This window comes from Microtus oregoni, unplaced genomic scaffold, assembly GCF_018167655.1.
Source record: "Microtus oregoni isolate MIOR12 unplaced genomic scaffold, Mior012 000015F_ref0000493, whole genome shotgun sequence".
Lineage (NCBI taxonomy): Eukaryota > Metazoa > Chordata > Mammalia > Rodentia > Cricetidae > Microtus > Microtus oregoni.
The window spans coordinates 36,361,514-36,379,343 of record NW_024543074.1 but is presented as its reverse complement, the minus strand read 5'-3'; the positions used below and the strand labels follow the sequence as shown (position 1 = coordinate 36,379,343).

Here is a 17,830-nt window from a genome sequence, read left to right as displayed (position 1 = left end):
CTGCGTTCAACTATCAGTACCACATGTTCGCAACCATCCATAGCCTCCCATTCAGGGGATCCAATATGCACACATTTTGTGCATAAAGGCAAAACCTTTATACATGTAAAATAAAATAATAAACCTTTAAAAAATTTTTTATAGAATAAGACTTTAGATCACTAAATTTTAAGAATTCTTGAAATTCAGGGCATATGAAGTAATTTAAAATTAATTAAAATATAAAAGCTTATGTAATAGAAAATTCTTCAGATATTTCATAAATTGAATAAAAATTTCCCTGGACAGTTAGCCTGTGACTATGCCATCTATTATTATATCTTAAAAATGAGATGTAACAGGGCCGTGGTGGCGCACACTTTTAATCCCAGCACTCGGGAGGCAGAGGTAGGCAGATCTCTGTGAGTTCAAGGCCAGCCTGGTCTACAAGAACTAATTCCAAGACAGGCACCAAAGCTACAGAGAAACCTTGTCTCAGAAAAAAAACAAAACAAAACAAAACAGAAGGAGATGTATAATAAGTACAAGAATAAATTTACCATAATTAGTTACTGAAATAATTTATTTACCACACGAAGTAACCAAATTTTCTCTATTATTTTAAATTACTAACAATGTCTTTATGAACAAAAAACACAAACAACCTGAGGTCATGGGGTTGAAAAGATGGCTTAGTGGTTAGGAGTACCAACTGTTCTTCCAGAGGATCTGGTTCAATGCCAGCACCCAAATGGTGGCTCACACACAAACGTAACTCACAGAATGGGTGTACAGCTTATATACACACGTATATAAAAACCAGGAGGTCAGGAAGGTCAGCAACCCCTAGCTGAGGATGCTGGATGATAAAGCAGGCTTAACACAATGAAGCAACTAGTCAGTGGAAGCGGGGCCAAACCGTAAGAACCACAACAGACAGGGCTACCAGGAAAGCCAACCAGGAAGCCAGGGAGGTAGCTATGAAGACACATATATACTAGAAAAATTAATTATCTTTATCAAAGTCAGCTAAAAAAATTACTTTTTTTCCCCCTTGGCAACATAAACTAAGATCTTGAAATCAAATTTATTATCTTCTTAAATAAAGTACAGACTAGGGGATATAGCTCAATCTGAAGTTCTATGTTTAATCTCTGACAGACACTAATGAAGAAAGGAAATAGAAAACATTAGTCTTAAGGATGTGAGGAGAGGGATCAAAAACTTTATGGAAACCTACGACTTTTAAAAGTTAATTTAAAATATAAAGGAGTTTGGACATAACAGAATGGGTAGACAATGCTGCTCACAGAAGCGATGGACTGTCAAATAAAGATCTCTGTGAGATACCTCCATGGCTCCCACCTTCAGGTTCTTGCTTTGAACCCCTGCCCTGACTTCCCTTAATGATGGAGCATGGTCTGGAAGTGTAAGAGGATACAAACCCTTCCTTCCCTAAGCTGCCTCTGGCCAGTGTTTTAACACAACAAAAGAGTAACTCTAGTTACAGGGTCTAAACACTGTCCACACCACAGGCTCACAAAACAGGTGGCTGGTTGAGCTCAGTTAGAAAACTGTGGGAAAACTTCACAAAATGTACATTCACATACCCACCCCCTGAAAAAATCTACATTCCACACCAAGAGTGTGAGTCTGACGAAACAAACCACTCTGACTCAGAACCACTAGAACTATAGATGGGAATATCAGAAAACTATATCTAACAAATTCGAGAAGATAAAAATAAGATCAAAATGAGAGTGAAGGAAAGAAGAAATTACCAAAAAAAAAAAAAAATCAGAAAAAAATTTTTTTTCAAGAAATAAATTCAGGGGCTGACAAAGGTTCAGTGGGTAAAAACATTTGTCCCATGAACCTGAGAGCCAACTCTGGAGCCTACTATGGAAGGAAGCACACTTGAGAACTCTCTTCTGACCTCTACATGCAAGCCTACAATCACACACATTTACACACAAAATCTTACAGAAATCCAGAAACTTTGCAAGATGAACTGACACACTAAAATTAGTTCATTAGCAAACCAGACCTATCTTTGTAGAAAGCTACCAGCTTTTGAAGAAGTCACCCAGCCTTTGAGAGAGACAGAAGTTAAAAAAGATAAAAAAGTCTGGATAATAAGAATTCCAAAGAGCAGTAATTAAAATAATGAGAATGTGGTGAGATTTCTGAATTAACAGAACAAGAAAGAAAAAAGTGTTATTTTCAAAATGCCTGTTTAATTCTAGCTCATCACTTACTAGACAACCCAGGAAGGAACATTCTAAACCACAATAGTCTCAAGGGTAAACGGAATATTAATATCTACTTAACACAGCTATCATGACAATTAAGTGAAATCCAAATATACTTAATACAGAACTCAATAAATGATATCTACCAGCAATCTAAAAAAGAAAATGAAAAAAATAAACCTGTAAGGTGCAGTTAGACAGTGACAATGAGGACTGAGACCAGGAGACCATCGACTTGGACAACTGTGAAATGAGCCGCACTGTCCCCACTCAACACCTCCTTCCACTGCGGCTCCCCCACTCCTCCGAGCCTCCTACGGGTGTACACCGGAGGCAGAAAGACTCTATGCTGACCCGTCCTCCTCGTTTGAAGTCCCGCACTGTGATGAGGCACAGGCGTCACATACTTACTTTTCATGAGTTTTCCTGACAGTTCTCGCAGTGGAGAGGAGAGGCTATTTCTACTGGCTACTGTAAGTCTGGGGGAGGATTCTCGGGAGTCTGTGGAGATTTGAGGAGCTCCTGTTCTGGCCATTTCAAGATGGAGAGAAGGGGCACTGTGGCATTCCTGGGAGAGCAGCAAGTGATTCTGAGTGTTCTGAGTTCTATCACTCAGGTCAATTCCTTCTGGTGGAGTCATGAGCAGTGGGGCTGAGCTAGAATCCCCCAACCTCTTGTCCAGAGACTCAGTTACAAAAGATGCTGACGTTGTTTCGGGCTTTTTAGATGGAGAGACAGGCTCAGCCAACGAACTCTGTTTCACTGTGTTCAGACTGTGTGCTCTTATTCGGGACCAAGTTGTAGAGTGAAAACTTTCAGCCTCTAACCAAAATTTCACCAGGTGCTCCATTCTCCGAAGCTCCATAAACTGGAGGAAATATGGGAGGACAACAGAGTCACGCAAGACCTGTTCAAGGGTCTTTGAAAGACTGGATTTGGTCTCTTGAGTTTGATAGTCCAGACAGGATCTGCCTAAAAGACAGAAGCAAATAAATAAATTAGCTATTTTGGTAACAATTTCCTATCTAAAGTCAAACTTTTCTAACATTGGAATCAGACAATACTTCCAAAAAGACTATTTCCAAAATAATCTTTTTACTCCTTTACACCATTGCTAACTAGGAGTAGCCACTTCCTTCAACCCCACTTAACATTCAAATTAGCAAACTCTGAGTATATTTAACTCATGACTTTGATTTGTATCAAAGTACTATTAAAGTCAGTAATCTTTTCTGTGCATTCTTATTAGGTGGTCAAATGCACCTCCTCAGTGTTCTATGGGACATTCCTTATGTTTGCATGAACACAATACAGCACTACCTCATTACACTTGCACTTGTTTTTTTTTTTTAATCTATTTTTTTTCAAAGTCTCTTCCAATCATGAAGTTCAATATCTTTTGACTGGAATCTCACACATTTTATTACGTTTGCCCTTTATTAGGCGTTAATAAGAAGTTGCAGTTACTTACCTAGGTCCCCAAAATGAGCAGCCTCCATGTGGCTTGGCTGCTTCTTAAGCGTTGCTGTTCTGCTGCTTGAAAAGGAGTCCATGTTGGCAGAAATGGCATTGATTGCAACATGACTTGGTCCTGCAGCTTCCAGCAAGGCATGGTTTTTAGTGCTCTTCTGTGGGGAATGTACGGCTATTGAAGCTATAAATTTTGAAAAAAAAATGTGTAAAGTTAAACACAATTTGATGATTTGAAACCCATGAGCAGGCTTTAAGAAAATTAAAAAAACAAACAAACAAAAAAACTACACTTTCTAATACTTAAGCAACACTCAGAAAACAGTTAAGGGGCTGAAGAGATAGCTCAGCAACTAAAAGCACTGGCTGCTCTCCGGAGCACTCAGCTAAAAGAAGAGCACTGGCTGCTCTCAGGAGCACTCAGGTACAAGCCCAGCACCCACATGGAGGCTGACAATCACCTACAACTCCAGTTCCAGGGATATGGTGCCCTCTTCTGGCCTCTGTGAGAACACACATGATGTACAGACACAATATACATGCAGACCAAACACCCTTTTACATTAAAAAAAAAATTTAAATAAATTAAGTCATACATGTTGCCACATGCCTTTAATTCCAGCAAATAGGAGGCCACAGATAGATCTCTGTCAGTTGAGGGCCAGCCTGGTCTACAGAGAAAGCTCCAAGACAGACAGGGCTTCATAGCCCACCTCTAATAAATAAATATTTAGAAGATAATTCTATAAAACAGAAGCAAAGCGTAAAGAAAACACTCTATTAATAAAACTATGACTTAGAGAGCTCTTTCTCTGAAAACTTTGACTTAAGCACAGAAGCCAACCTTAGTGTGGTGTTATACGACCAACACCCCAGCAGGGAGCCAGGAAGTCAAGTCAGGCTCTAGGTTAGTCTGGGCAAAGTGGCAAAACCTGTCTCCCCAAAGAGAAAAGTATAAAAACATAGAAAGTATTTTGAAAGGTGAACCTTTTCATTTTCTTAATCTTTGCTTGCTTCACAAACGAAAAACTGAATTTAGAATAAATTCTTGAGAGAAATAAAAAAATCTAGAAAACTGTTTATCACAATACTTTACTTTTTAAATTGAGCAGCAAACTGAAGTACAAGTTACTTAAAAATAAAACTCTTAGGCAGGGCAGTCCCATCCTCTAAAAGAATAAGGGGAAATCTCTCTCGAGTTGAAGGCCAGACTGGTCAATACAGTAAGTTCTTGGCAAGCCAAAGTTACATAATAAGACCCTCTCTCAAAAAACTAATAATAAAAATAAACACTTAAAACTTACAATGCCAATGGAGATGCAGATCGGTGGCAGAACTGCTTGTTTAGCATTTGTCAAGCAGATCCTGGGTTTGATCCTCAAGACCACAAATTGTATTGTTCAGAAAATATTTCTTTAATAGTCTGAAGAAATAGTATTATCCTTTTGACTTCAGCATTCTAAATTATGAGCTGGAGAGAGAGCTCAGCTGCTAAAGTTGAGAATTACACTTATCTCTAAAGAATAAGAGCTCAGTTCCCAAAAAAGTTACCAATGCAGTAGCAGGAAATATTAACCCAATACTGCTGAGTGACACTTAAAGTTGTTGTTGTTGTTTTTTTTTTTTTTTTTTTTTTGGTTTTTCGAGACAGGGTTTCTCTGTGGCTTTGGAGCCTGTCCTGGAACTCGCTCTGTAGACCAGGCTGGTCTCGAACTCACAGAGATCCGCCTGCCTCTGCCTCCCGAGTGCTGGGATTAACGGCGTGCGCCACCATCGCCCGGCTTAAAGTTGTTGTTAAAGCTGAGTTAAAATTCTATTTGTCAGCTAGACGGTGGTGGCGCATGCCTTTAATCCCAGCACTTGGGAGGCAGAGGCAGGCGGATCTCTATGAGTTCGAGGCCAGCCTGGTCCAGGACAGGCTCCAAAAGCTACAGAGAAACCCTGTCTCGAAAAACAAAACAAAACAAAGAAAAAACAAAATACAACAACAAAAAACAACTATTTGTTCAACTTTAATAGGAGGTTGCCCTAGTTTTTATTTTCATGTTTAGTTGAAGTAAAACCATTTCAGCAAGTTTATAAACAATTGTTTAGGTTTTTAGTTATTTTTGAGACATGGTCTGACTATGTTGGGCTGGGCTATCCACAAACTCACAATCCTCCTGCTTCAGCCTCCAGAGTTTAGCAATTACAGGTGTGCATTAACACAGACAATTTATAGATTAAAAAAAAAAACTTTTACAAGTGTGTGCACACAAGATGTGTGTATGAGTACATATGCCACAGTGCAGGTGTGGAGTGCAGAGGACAACTCTGCAGAATTGGTTCTCTCCTCCACCTTTATGTGGGTTCCAGGGGATCAAACCCAAGGTCTCCAGGCTTTCATGGCAAGCACTTTTACCCACTGAGCCATCTCACCATGCCTGCGGGTTAGTTTTTTCATACAGACAATAGATACATAGAAAATTCATGTGACTATCTCCTTTCTAAATATATCTTCATTAGATATCCATGATAACAAAAATGCTATGAATTCATTTGTGTGGTTCTTTTTCTTAGGGGCTGGAGAGGGAAGTGATGAAACAGCTAGCATTCATTGCTTTTAACGAGGGCCCGGGCTCCATCCCCAGCACCCACGTGGTGGTTCACAGCCACCTGTAACTCTAGTTCCATGCCCTCTTCTGGCCTCTATATACATGGTACATAAATATCCATGCTAGGAAAACATGGTTTTCCTACTCCTCTTCACCACTCTGCTGGAACTCTTGCCTTCTATCACCTCTGTTCTTTCCCAACAGCCTCTTTCTCTGAATTCCATGGTACTACACTCCCTAATTTCCTCGAGTCTGTCCATCCTTCTCATTCTAAAATCCATTTCTTAAATGTCCACTGTCAGAAATGGCCTCCTTCACTGACTCCTCTTCCTAAAAATATATCCCTGGCCTGATCTCCTATCTATCCTTTGATCTAGGCTCTGTTCTAGCATTTCTTTTCTTTCTTTCCTCTTTTTTTTTTTTTTTGAGACAGGGTTTCTCTGTAGTTTTTCGAGCCTGTCCTGGAATTAGCTCTTGTAGACCAGGCTGGCCTTGAACTCACAGAGACAGGGACAAAAGGGAAAATCTACTTACTGGAAAAAAAAAATCTCACTTAAGCTTCAGGGAGCCATAAGCACTTAAAACCCATGCAGCTTCAGGTAATCATCCGCAGCCAGCCCAGTCTCTATCAGGAGCTGCTGTATGCTCGCTCTGGGGCTGAATTACTTCTCCATATTCTAGATGCTCAATTATAGTACGATGGCAACAAAGGCAAATTCTTCTTAAATGCCTCACTAGCTTCTTTTTATCATAATTATCAGTAATCCCTGGGATAGCAGTCATCAATGTCTTCCTGCCAGTATAATTCTTAAATGGATATAATCTTCAGTGCCATCAGGAAGGTCATCAACTTTGGAAGTTCTGGAGAACAAGCATTTGATACAATTCCTTCTCCTTGGTGGAAATGGCCTGTGCAAGACGTCTGCAGGAGAAGAGGGCTGGCGGCAGAGACAGACAGACAGGGAGCCTTGGAGCATCAGGAAGTGAGGGGTCTGGAAGGAGAGTCAGCTGAGTCCTGGGCAGCAACTCAGTGACGAGGCCTCTTTTCTGCTCTTTATGGCTCTGTATAGCCTCATTTCAATCTTTCTGTAAAAATTTCCCTTTACTTATCTGATGGCCCTTATATAAATATACATATTTGAATACATATGTTTATTTGAATAAATATATTTTCAAAAAACTTAAAAGGCTTGCAGGGACAAAATAAACTATCTTCTCTTTCATCTAAATCCTCTTATTCTTCAGTGTGTATACAGACTGCATCCTTTCCATGAAGTCTTCCCTAAAGTTTGCTGACCTCAAATTTTCTGGGCTCCTTGCAATCCTTCACTTCAGCTCACTATTTAACACTAGGCAGTGACCACTACCATTGCACCACCTGGGACAGACCAGGCACTCTACTGTTTGGTTTGTGGGTTTACTTATGTTTTGGTCTCTCTGGACAATTCTTCAAGACTGGTATTTCCTTCATTTTAGAGGTAAAGGCAAACATGTAGAAAAGTTAAATACTTTGTCCTAGGTCTATGAACTTGGGAAGGGCCATTTCAACAGACAGGATTCCAACCTAGGTCATCTAGAGTCTTGTATATCTTTGGTTAAAACCTCAGACCCTAGAATTACTGTGTGTGAAACATATAAAAAGGAATGACTCAAAAATGCTTCCATGCAATATACCACAACTGAACATGTAACTCCCTAGCTTGGTTCTGTGAGGTAAGCCAGAAAGGTAGCAAGTGATAAACCTTACATCCATGTCCCTCACATTCCAGATCTAATCAATAACACCTTCAATTCATTTAACCTGTTGGACTTTCAATTTTGTCCTGATCTCTTTATTACCATCACTAGTTCAAACCACCAGGAAAGATTATTTGACAATTTTTTCTCTCTCCTATCAATATATGACTCAATAAAGGCAATATCCCAGTCTTTTGTGATCTGTTACAGCCAACTTTTTTTAATGCCAAGAATAAAAGCACTGGCCGGGCATGGTGGCACACACCTTTAATCTCAGCACTCAAAAGGCAGAAGGAGGAGGATCCCTGTGAGTCTGAAGGCAGCCTGGTCTACAGAGTTAGTTCCATGACAGCCATGCTGTAACACAGAGAAACCCTATCTTTAAAAACCAAATCCAAAAAGAATAAAAGTGATCTATAAATGGAGGCCATTATTATTTTTGCTCTATTTGCTATTGTAAATCAAAGCAGGACCTGGTAATCACACTGCAACTTTACTTTTATCCCCATGTTTGTCTGGGTATGCATATGTGTGCCCATGCATACATGCAAACAAGTTTGAGAGCATATGTGGCAGGGAGTGTTTGTGGAAATAAGAGAATAACTTTCAGGAATCAGTTCTCTCCTGCCAACCAGCAGTTTTACCCACTGAGCCTCTCGAGGGTCCTCTTTGTACAAACTTCTAGGACTGCCTCTTTTAATGCTTTTGTATGTTTCACTTTACTGACCTAGTATGAAGTTTTTAAATTTCAATTAATTTAGAGAATTAAAAACCCACTGGAAAACAAAATGATGGCAATCTCCTCACTGTACAAATGAATCTGAAGAAAGCTCCTTGACTTTCCAAAGTTAGATTTCTAGTGTCAGCTCTGGGTGAAGACGGCAGTTCTGATGGATGGCTTGTGCTAGTAGTAGTCCCTTCCTTCTACCACAGTCAGACCTGTTTCACAAACCTCCTCTTAAGACCTTTTACCTTAACCAAATGCCAGTCACATCTGGTTTAAAGAAAATAGTTTAAACTAATACAGTCTCCAACTCACTTTAAATTATCAGTAATACGCTTCAGTAAGGCTGTAGGGGCATGTTTTTCTCTAATATTGCAAACCTTGTAAATGGTATAATTAAACTTTCTGGTAAACTAAACAGATGGTAAACACTCAATGCTAGCCACATATCATAAAAAGAAAAAACCATACTTAAACCCATAAATAAGAGCAGTGTATTAACACCCACAAAGAACTGTAAATAAGCTTAAATGAAGGCCACTGACCCAATACAGTGGAAACTACTCATCCACATTTGTGAACAGACAGAAAACCAGCCTTGTAAATGGGAGTCTCTCTAGCTGTCACGGCTCAATGCATGTTTTACTGAACAAAGCCAACTAATGACTGTAAGGGAACAATCAAACGTATGATTAATAAGGAACTGGTTCATTTTAGAGAAGCCAGCAAATGCCAATAAAGCCTTGTTAGAATATACATGCTAAAGAGAAATTAAGTCATAATCATGAATAATTATAATAATGAAGAATGACTACTATCACAAGAAGAGAAGAGAATCAGAGCATTCATAACCCCAAAGCCCATCGCTGTGAATACAAAAGAGAACTCACTCACCTTTGATGGACTTGACATCTGAGGTCTTCTCTTGCTCTTTACCTTTCACTAGAACACAAAAAGGCATCATGACCAACTTCTGCAGTCAAAGAGATCCATTCTATAAACTGTCACCATCAGAGAGCCTTGAATCTAACAGATGAGTATTCTAAATTCCAAAACAATGAACTATGTGCCCTGGGGGTGGGTCAGTTCTCAGAAAAGAATTCTCTGAGAAAGAAACCTTTGAACAGCACTTGATCAAAATCCCTGGGAGGGTTTCTCAAGAGCCAACTTTCAAAACAGCTATATTCAAGTTCTGCCTCTTGCTACTTATCAGTCATGTAATCTTGGACAAGTTATTTTATTTAACTGAATGTTAATTTCCTCAAGTAGTAAAATCAGGTTTAATAAAACTCACTTAGAGGGTTGCTGATGAAAAATGAAACACTTGTAAAAGGCATCTGAAATGTATTTAGGAAGTTAGCGCCACAAATCACCCACTATGCCGGCCTTCAAGTGCAGTAAAGAAAACCCTCTTTGGTTATATATAGCATCTTAATTCTTTTGTATGCCCTCTCTACCTTTGGGTACAAACCTCAATTCCTAAGCCTAATGTCTAACAAGTTGTCTCAAAAATGATTACATCATCTTTCCTTTATTACACAAAACAGTGAAAATTCTACAGCAAAAAAGCTTACAACAGCAAGCAAGAAAGCTGTAAGTGCTCTAGGCAAGTGTGGATTCTATTATAAGACCTGACAGGAGGTTATTTTTAATCTGCTTTACTTTTCTTGTGTTTGTTTTAAACACTAAATTTCCTTGAATTCATCTTGAGTGGCTTATCAAAGTAAGAAATCTCAGAATGTGCCGTGTCTCTATATTCTGAAATATTAAAGTTGAAAAGCCAGTAGCAAGAAATAGCTGGCTGTCAGAGAATCTCCTAGCATGAGCCCAACTCTCCCACATCAGAGAAGTGCCCTTGCCTCTTTAGCAAGTCTACTTCCAAGCATGTAGGCATCAACAAAGAAAAGATACGATGCTGGCTGGTACTACTCACTGCCGTCAGGAACATAAAACAAGGACGTGTGATGGAGTGACTGGTATCTTACAGCAGTCCTCCTGCCTCAGCCTTCCAAATGCTGGAACTGCATGCATGCACCACCCACCAGCACACTGTGGTCACATTCATCTAACAAGAAATGGAAAAACCTGTGCTCTGGAGTGAATAGAATTACAAGATTCTCGTTTTCCTTTTAAATAATACCTTAAAATCTGTCATTACTGTCCTTATTTATATTTCCACATAGAAATGTACCCTAAGAATTAGCACTGACCTTTTTTGGTTGGGGGTTGGGGTGAGACAGTATTTCTGTGTAGCTTTGGAGCCTGTCCTAGAACTTGCTCTGTAGACCAGGCTGGCCTTGAACTCCAAGATCCTTCCACCTCTGCCTCTGCTGGATTAAAAGCAGGAGCCACCACCACCCAGCTAGCACTGACTTAAGTTATCTATCTATCTATCTATCTATCTATCAATCAATCTATCTATTTATAGGCAGGGTTTGTCTATGCAGCCTTGGGTGTACAGGAACTTATTCGGCAGACAAGGCTGGCCTTGAACTCAGATCCGTCGGCCTCTGCCTCCCAAGGGCTGGAATTAAAGGTATGCACCACAGATTTCTAATCATCCTCGTTTTTATCATATATTTTGAGAAGTGGATCTCAGAGGTTCCAGTCCACTGCTTGCTGTTGCTGTGGGTTTGTGAAAAGGTAAAACATACAAATAGAAAAGTGGTCAAGATCCTTACGTCATAACAGTCAGGAAACAGGACCAATGCCATTAACATCACCTGTATATTTCTAACTTCAACTATACATCCTCAGCTTTGCTCCTTATCTAATCCAGACTGCTGCAGCTAACTGTGGTCCACTTTTATCTGACAGGTTTACTTAAATTATCTGAAACCTAGCTCCAACTAGGCTCATGTCTACTTATCATCAGGTTTTTAGTTTGGACGTTCTCAGGGTAAAACTTCAGTCCATCCTTAACTGTCTCTCTTCCCTGCTCAGCACCTCACCAGTCAGCAGTCCTTTATGAGTTATCCCAGAACTTAACCTAAATTCAGCCATGTGTCACCACTTTTGACAGTTAACACTGGCTGAGGCAGGCGCCTCCATTTAGGCAGGGTAGCTAAGGAAGTCCTCTGAGATGTTACTTGAATTTCAGCTTGACTGTCAAGAGGGAGCTGATTTTAATAAAGACTGAGAAAGCACAAGTATTTTGCTATCACCTTCCTTATGGGGTAACTGTTTATCTAGCATGAAAAAAAATTCCACATCTCCTACCTCTTATTCTTTATCTGTGTCTATACATCTTTATCTATATTAAAGGTTCACAAACTTATCCTGAAAAAGGGCCAGAGTATAGACATTTTCAAAATTTTTTAATTGGGGTTGGAGAGATGGCTCCATGGCTAAGAGCACTGGCTGCTTTTCCAGAGGACCCAGGTTTGATTTTCAACACTTCCATGGTGGCTCACACTGACTGGAACTCCAGTTCTAGGGGATCAACACTCTCTTCCAGCTTCCAAGAGCACAGCATGCACATGAAGCACAAACATATATGAAGGCCAAACATCCATACACGGTTTTTGTCATCTCAAAGTTTTATTTTATTTATTGCACTGTGTGTGCGTCTATCAGTATACACATGTATGGAGATCAGAGTACAATGTTTGAGAGTCCTTTCTCCTTTCACCATGAGTTTCAGGCACTGAGGTCAAGTTGCCAGCAGGGCAAAGTGCTGCACCATTCCACAAGTCCCAAATTGTAACTACTTTAAGTTCTGCTGACCTCAAAGGTCTCTGCTTGCACTATTAAACACACAGACACATCTGTGTTACAGTAACTGGTGGTGCGCTGTGCTGTTGAGGTGGCTTAGTGGTCAAGAGCCTGTGCTACTCTTCCAGAGGACCCAGGTTTAGTTTCCAGCATCCACGATATGGCTCACAGCTATCCATAACAGGATACACACATGGTACACATACATACGTGTACACAAAACATTCATGTGTGTGTATATACATATATATGCAAAACCGAAAAAAAAAACTAATGGACTGTATCTTGTCTTTGAAATACAGAAATAAATTTCAGGGACTAGAGTGAGGGCATAGCCCATGGAAAGTTGGCCACATAAGCTGGATTAACCTGAATTTATCTTCAGAACCCAGTCAGTTGGGAGAAGAGGGCTGTCCCCACAAAGTTGTACTCCGGTCTTACATGCCCAGTGACACTTGTGCACACACACAATAGTAAAATATATATAGTAAAAATTCCAAATAAGAAGGAGCACAATTGGTGAATAAAACAAAATTTGAAATGATTTAGAGGGAAAACAAACATCTGCTCTTGGGGCAGAGAACGGTATTTTAAAACAGCAGGCTGGAAAGATGGCTCTGGAGTGAAGGGCACAAACCATTGCTAGGTGTGGTGGCATGCGCCTTTCACCCATCACTCGGGCAGAGAGATGGGTCTCAGTTCCAGGACAGCTTAGACTACACAGAGAAATCCTGTCTCGAAAAACAAAAAACAAAACAAAAAAAGCAACAACAACAAAAACCAAGAGCACATACTACTCTTGTAGCAGACCCAAGTTTGGATCCTACCACAAGTGTCAAGTGGCTTGCAACTGATTAACTCCAGAGGATATGACACTCTTCTGAACTCAGGGCACCTGTATTCCTGTGCGCACATACAGACACATACGCGCGCACACACACACACGTAATTTAAAGAATTTTAATAACAAATTTCTGAAAGAAGAAAAAAGCTCCATCTCAAATGCAGTTTCTGAGTGTACTGGAGTGGGCTGAAATTTGCTGCTCTTCTTACGTCCAGCAAATGGCCATAGGATCTTTATTAGCCCGTGAAGGTTGAGGTCACTGAACCGAAGAAGGCATTCTCCTTTCTGCTTGTGTCTTTTGGTTTCGGAGCCATGATCTAGTCAACTGGCTGACAGCACAGTGCCAAGTGGCCAGGTGTGATAGTTTATGTTCTGGGAGCTATATTTTGCCTTCCCAGTGTGCAACTGTGCCTATCAACAACATTTCTAAAAGAGAAAGCTGGCACAGTTAAAAAAGGATGAGAATAAGGAAAAGCAGGGCTACAGTAGGGCAACTGTTCTAACCACTTTGCATTTGTTATCTCAGCCTGGTGATATTCTTGCATATTTGCATAGGAAGATACCTACTTGAATGATTATCAACATCAATGTTTGCAAGTAAAAATTAAGAAATAAGTTTTATTACTAGGAAAACTAGTTTATTACTTGTTTAAAACTAATTAAACAGAGATATATTTATAAAAGAATCAAGTAGTTACAATAAATTCCCATCACCCATATGGTGGCTCACAACCATCTGTAACTCCAGTTTTAGAGGATTAGATGCTCTCTTCTGGTCTCCTCAGGCACAGGTACACACATGGTGCACACACAAATAAAACACTCATACAAATAAAATAAAAAAGTCAGTGCCAATTCATGGAACACTTTCTATGTCAAAGTAGAAATAAAGGGACCATCATGACAGACTTTTTGCTTTTGGAGACAGGGTTTCTCTATGCAGCCCTGAAACTGTAGACCAGGCTGGCTTCGAACTCACAGAGGTCCACGTGCCTCCGGCTCCCGAGTGCTGGGATAAAAGGCGTGATCTACCCGTACCTGACCATGAGTGACAGCTTTAACATATTTTCAAAGACAAATGAGAATCTTGTAACTCCACCCATTCTAGAGCGTGTATACCAGAAGAGACAGACAGGCCAGGCTCAATTACAGCCCTACAATCCCAATCCCGTACTCAGAAGACTAAGAAGGGACTGCTATAAGGGCCAGTAACGGCCATATATCAAGATATAGATATGAAACCCCCCCAAAAATAAAAGATGAAAGCCATGACAGAAATTACAAAAAGCATCTCTCAAAAGACTTAGATATAAAAGAAAAATTGAACACAACAGAGAGGTAAAAATAAGAAAATGAGAAAACACTAAGGTAATTTTTAGTTTTCCTATTATTTGGTTGTTGCTGTGTGTCTTACTTGCTTATCTATGTATGTATACCATGTGCATGCCTAGTGCCCAAGGAGGCCAGAGGAGGCTACAGGATTCCCTGGACCTGAAGTTACAGATGGCTGTAGCTACCATGTGAGTTCCTCTGTGCAGTAACACAGGCTCTGAAGGGCTGAGCCACCCCCTGCCTCCTTTTCTAGCTTTGAGATTTACCATTTTAAATGAAATGTAATATAGTAAATCTCTATCAAGAAAGAAAAATAAAACGAGGAGGGTCTTTATAAGAGAATTTTCGGAAGACATGTGGGGATACATGCCTGCAATCCCAATACAACAGAGGCAGGGCACCCTGATCTAACCAGTAAATACTAAGGCCATGGCTACAAAGCTAGGCTGCCTCAACCTCAACGCCCCAAGAAGCTGTTTCTAGCTTCACCTGCCACATCCAGTCTCCGAAACTCATGGAATGATTTTTTTAAAAAATACTTTTATTTATTTTGTGGGTGTGGACATGTCACAGCATGTGTATGGAGGTCAGAGGACAGCTTATGGGAGCCACTCTTTCCCCTCCACTACTGTGGGTCCTGGGGCACAAACTCAGATGCTCAGGCTGCAGAGCAAGGGCCTTTACCTGCTGAGCCGCCACACAAATAAATCAGATCACTCTTTACTGTCACATTATTCCTCTCCAAGTTCTACAATATATGCTCTCTGCATTTGGAATAAAAACTCAATAATTTGGCGTTGACCCACCTATCTATGCCTCAGTCACAGAAACTGGCTTGCCTTTTCTGAAGGGCACCAGCGCTTCATTCCTGGTGCCTACAGTGTCTTTCCTGACCTCTCTAAAGTTACCTCCTAGCACTGATCCACGAGCTTATGCTTCAAGGTTACATCCTGAGTTCTTCCTCTAACACCCATCCAAAATGGTTCCTCTTCATAAATTACTCTCATTACACAAAATTCAGTTTGTAAAGGATATACATGCAACTATTTTATTTTTATTTTATTTTATTTTTTGCTTATTTATTGTCTACCAACAGCGACAATGAGCTCCATAGGTACAGAGACTACTAGGTCCAGATGACTATTGAATGACATCCTAGCACAGTGTCTGGTTGACTGGACACTTGGCAGTGTGTGTTGAATAAACAGACAACACTCTGCTGTCGTGCAACATGAAATTAATCCCATATTTAGAATGTATCTTCCCCCTTAAAAAAGTAAGCGCCCACCACTGTCAAACCAGGTCCAGTTAATGACTCCGGAGGCATCATTAACATTAGGTACTGTACTGATGAAGCGTCCTGCCATTTTGCCAGCTAGCGCTACCAGTCAGGCTCAGTCCTATGATTCTCAGCGGGGAGAGAAGTGGGTTAACTGGCTGTTCCAGGTTACAGAGTTTATGAAAAAGTTGTCACGTGAACACAAGTCTGATTTAGCGAAATGTGTTTTCAAAAAAAGAAAAAAAATATTCTGTCTGTTACATCTTCTCTGAAGCAACAAGAGGGGACAGAAAGAACCATCATTTGATCTAAAGAGATTTACTTGTTCCATTTGCGTATGTATTTTTAATGAAATGCGACAATCTTCTCCAGGATCAAAATCATCCTGCCTCTACTTTAAAACGGAGCAAGCTTTTACAACTGAACACCAGAAACCTAAGTAGTTCATTTATAAAAACAGCAACGATTCCAATAATTTGTAAACTTGCTAAATCAGCAAAAGCAGTCGTCTTCTGAATACGGAACTTCAGTAGTAAGAAATTTTATTTTAGGAATAACAGCGGGCCCCCTTCCGCTCTCCACCCCCGCCCCCAAAAGAGGAAACTGGAAAAAAAGCTCTGGTTGAACAAACAACAGTTTCACGTGGTTTCAGGTATAAGTCCCTCGATATTCGAAAAAGTCAGACTTCCTACAAGTAAAAGGATTTCCCTGATCCTGATCCATAGTGCGCGTGTGCACATAGACAACACACACATCCAAACCTCTGGACACCAAACACACCAGCAAAGCCATTCTTTAGCAAACAAGTGTTAACTTCTACGGGTTTGAGCGAGCACTTTCGGCCCAGAGCGACAATGCCCCCTCCGACCTCGCTGGAGGAGGCCACCTTCTACCCTGCAGAGTCCGGGGCAGCGCACCGCACCGCACCGCACCGCACCGCGGGTGTCGGCGCCGAGGCCGAGCGGCTCACCGAGAGCCTCGCAGCCGCCCTGAAAAAACCCTTGCAGGTCGGCCGCCCCACCGCCGCCCGGCTCGCCCCCGGCCGGCGACCCCTCGGCTACCTTTCCGCCGGAAGAAGGACATGGCGGGGCCCGGGTCGGGGCGGAGGGCGCGGGGGGACTGTCGCGGGGAGGACCCTGCTCCCCTCATTCAGCAGCTGGCTGGGACTTCCGGGTCCGCAGGAGCCGCCGCACTAGCCCGAAAACAGCCCCTTCTTCCGGGTGTGGGCGCTGCCGCCTCCTCGGGATGTCCGGGCAGCTGCTGCCGCCATGTTATCAACAAGCCACCCGCCCGGAGTTCCGGTCCTTCCGCGCGCGGGGCTTCACGGGAGGCCCCGGCCCCGCCCCCTCCCGCGCACCTCCTCCCGCGGGGCCGGGGAGCGCGCCCGCCGAGTCCACGTGACCCGGCGTCCTCGCGTCCGCGAGCCCTTCCCGCGGGTGGCTCGGGTTGGTGGCGTGTCTTCACGAAGCCGGAGTCAGCACTGCTCCGCCGCCTTTCCACGGAATTTTGCTAAATGGCGCGGACTGACTAGCATTGCACCGCCAGGTCTCCCGGGCAGGCGAACCAGCAGGACAGTCATTTTCGATTACGTAGCTTCTGAGTCTCCGTCCCTCAAAATGACCTCGGGAAGGAAAGAGAAGGAGTAGTAGGCTTATTTTTCAGAACGAGATCCTTACAGAAGCTCAAAACGGAAAGGACCAGCAACCCAAAAGCCTCGACAGTGAACCTTTTCTGTTCTTATTCGAATGCTAACTTCCTATCAAGCTACTGACTTCCTTCAACCCTTAAAGCTTCCCCATCTTTAGTGCCCCGAGTAGATGATCACTATAGCTGTAGCTCCTGTCAGAAAGGAACCAGGAATTCATGACGCATATATTCGCTGATTTTTGTGTTGAATCAGTGAAG

General features: G+C 41.6%; 1 protein-coding gene across 4 annotated transcripts in view; it reads right to left on the bottom strand.

Annotated features, from left to right (window-relative positions):
* Akap10 (A-kinase anchoring protein 10) overlaps nucleotides 1-17,253 on the bottom strand; it is a 69,927-nt gene extending 52,674 nt beyond the window's left edge. For 2 of the 4 annotated variants that reach the window (XR_005975656.1, XM_041665227.1), the window contains exons 1-4: nucleotides 16,987-17,253; nucleotides 9,651-9,698; nucleotides 3,703-3,885; nucleotides 2,643-3,203 (exon numbers count right to left, since the gene is read on the bottom strand). Coding sequence is in view for 3 of the 4 variants with exons in the window: in XM_041665227.1 (XP_041521161.1) it covers nucleotides 2,643-3,203; nucleotides 3,703-3,885; nucleotides 9,651-9,698; nucleotides 16,987-17,074 (880 nt within the window). In the remaining variant the exon portion in view is untranslated. Of the gene's footprint in view, nucleotides 1-2,642; nucleotides 3,204-3,702; nucleotides 3,886-5,005; nucleotides 5,091-9,650; nucleotides 9,699-16,986 lie in introns of those variants that run through there. The other 2 variants (XM_041665226.1, XM_041665228.1) reach the window with 2 other exon arrangements.
* Nucleotides 17,254-17,830: the final 577 nt, after the last annotated feature.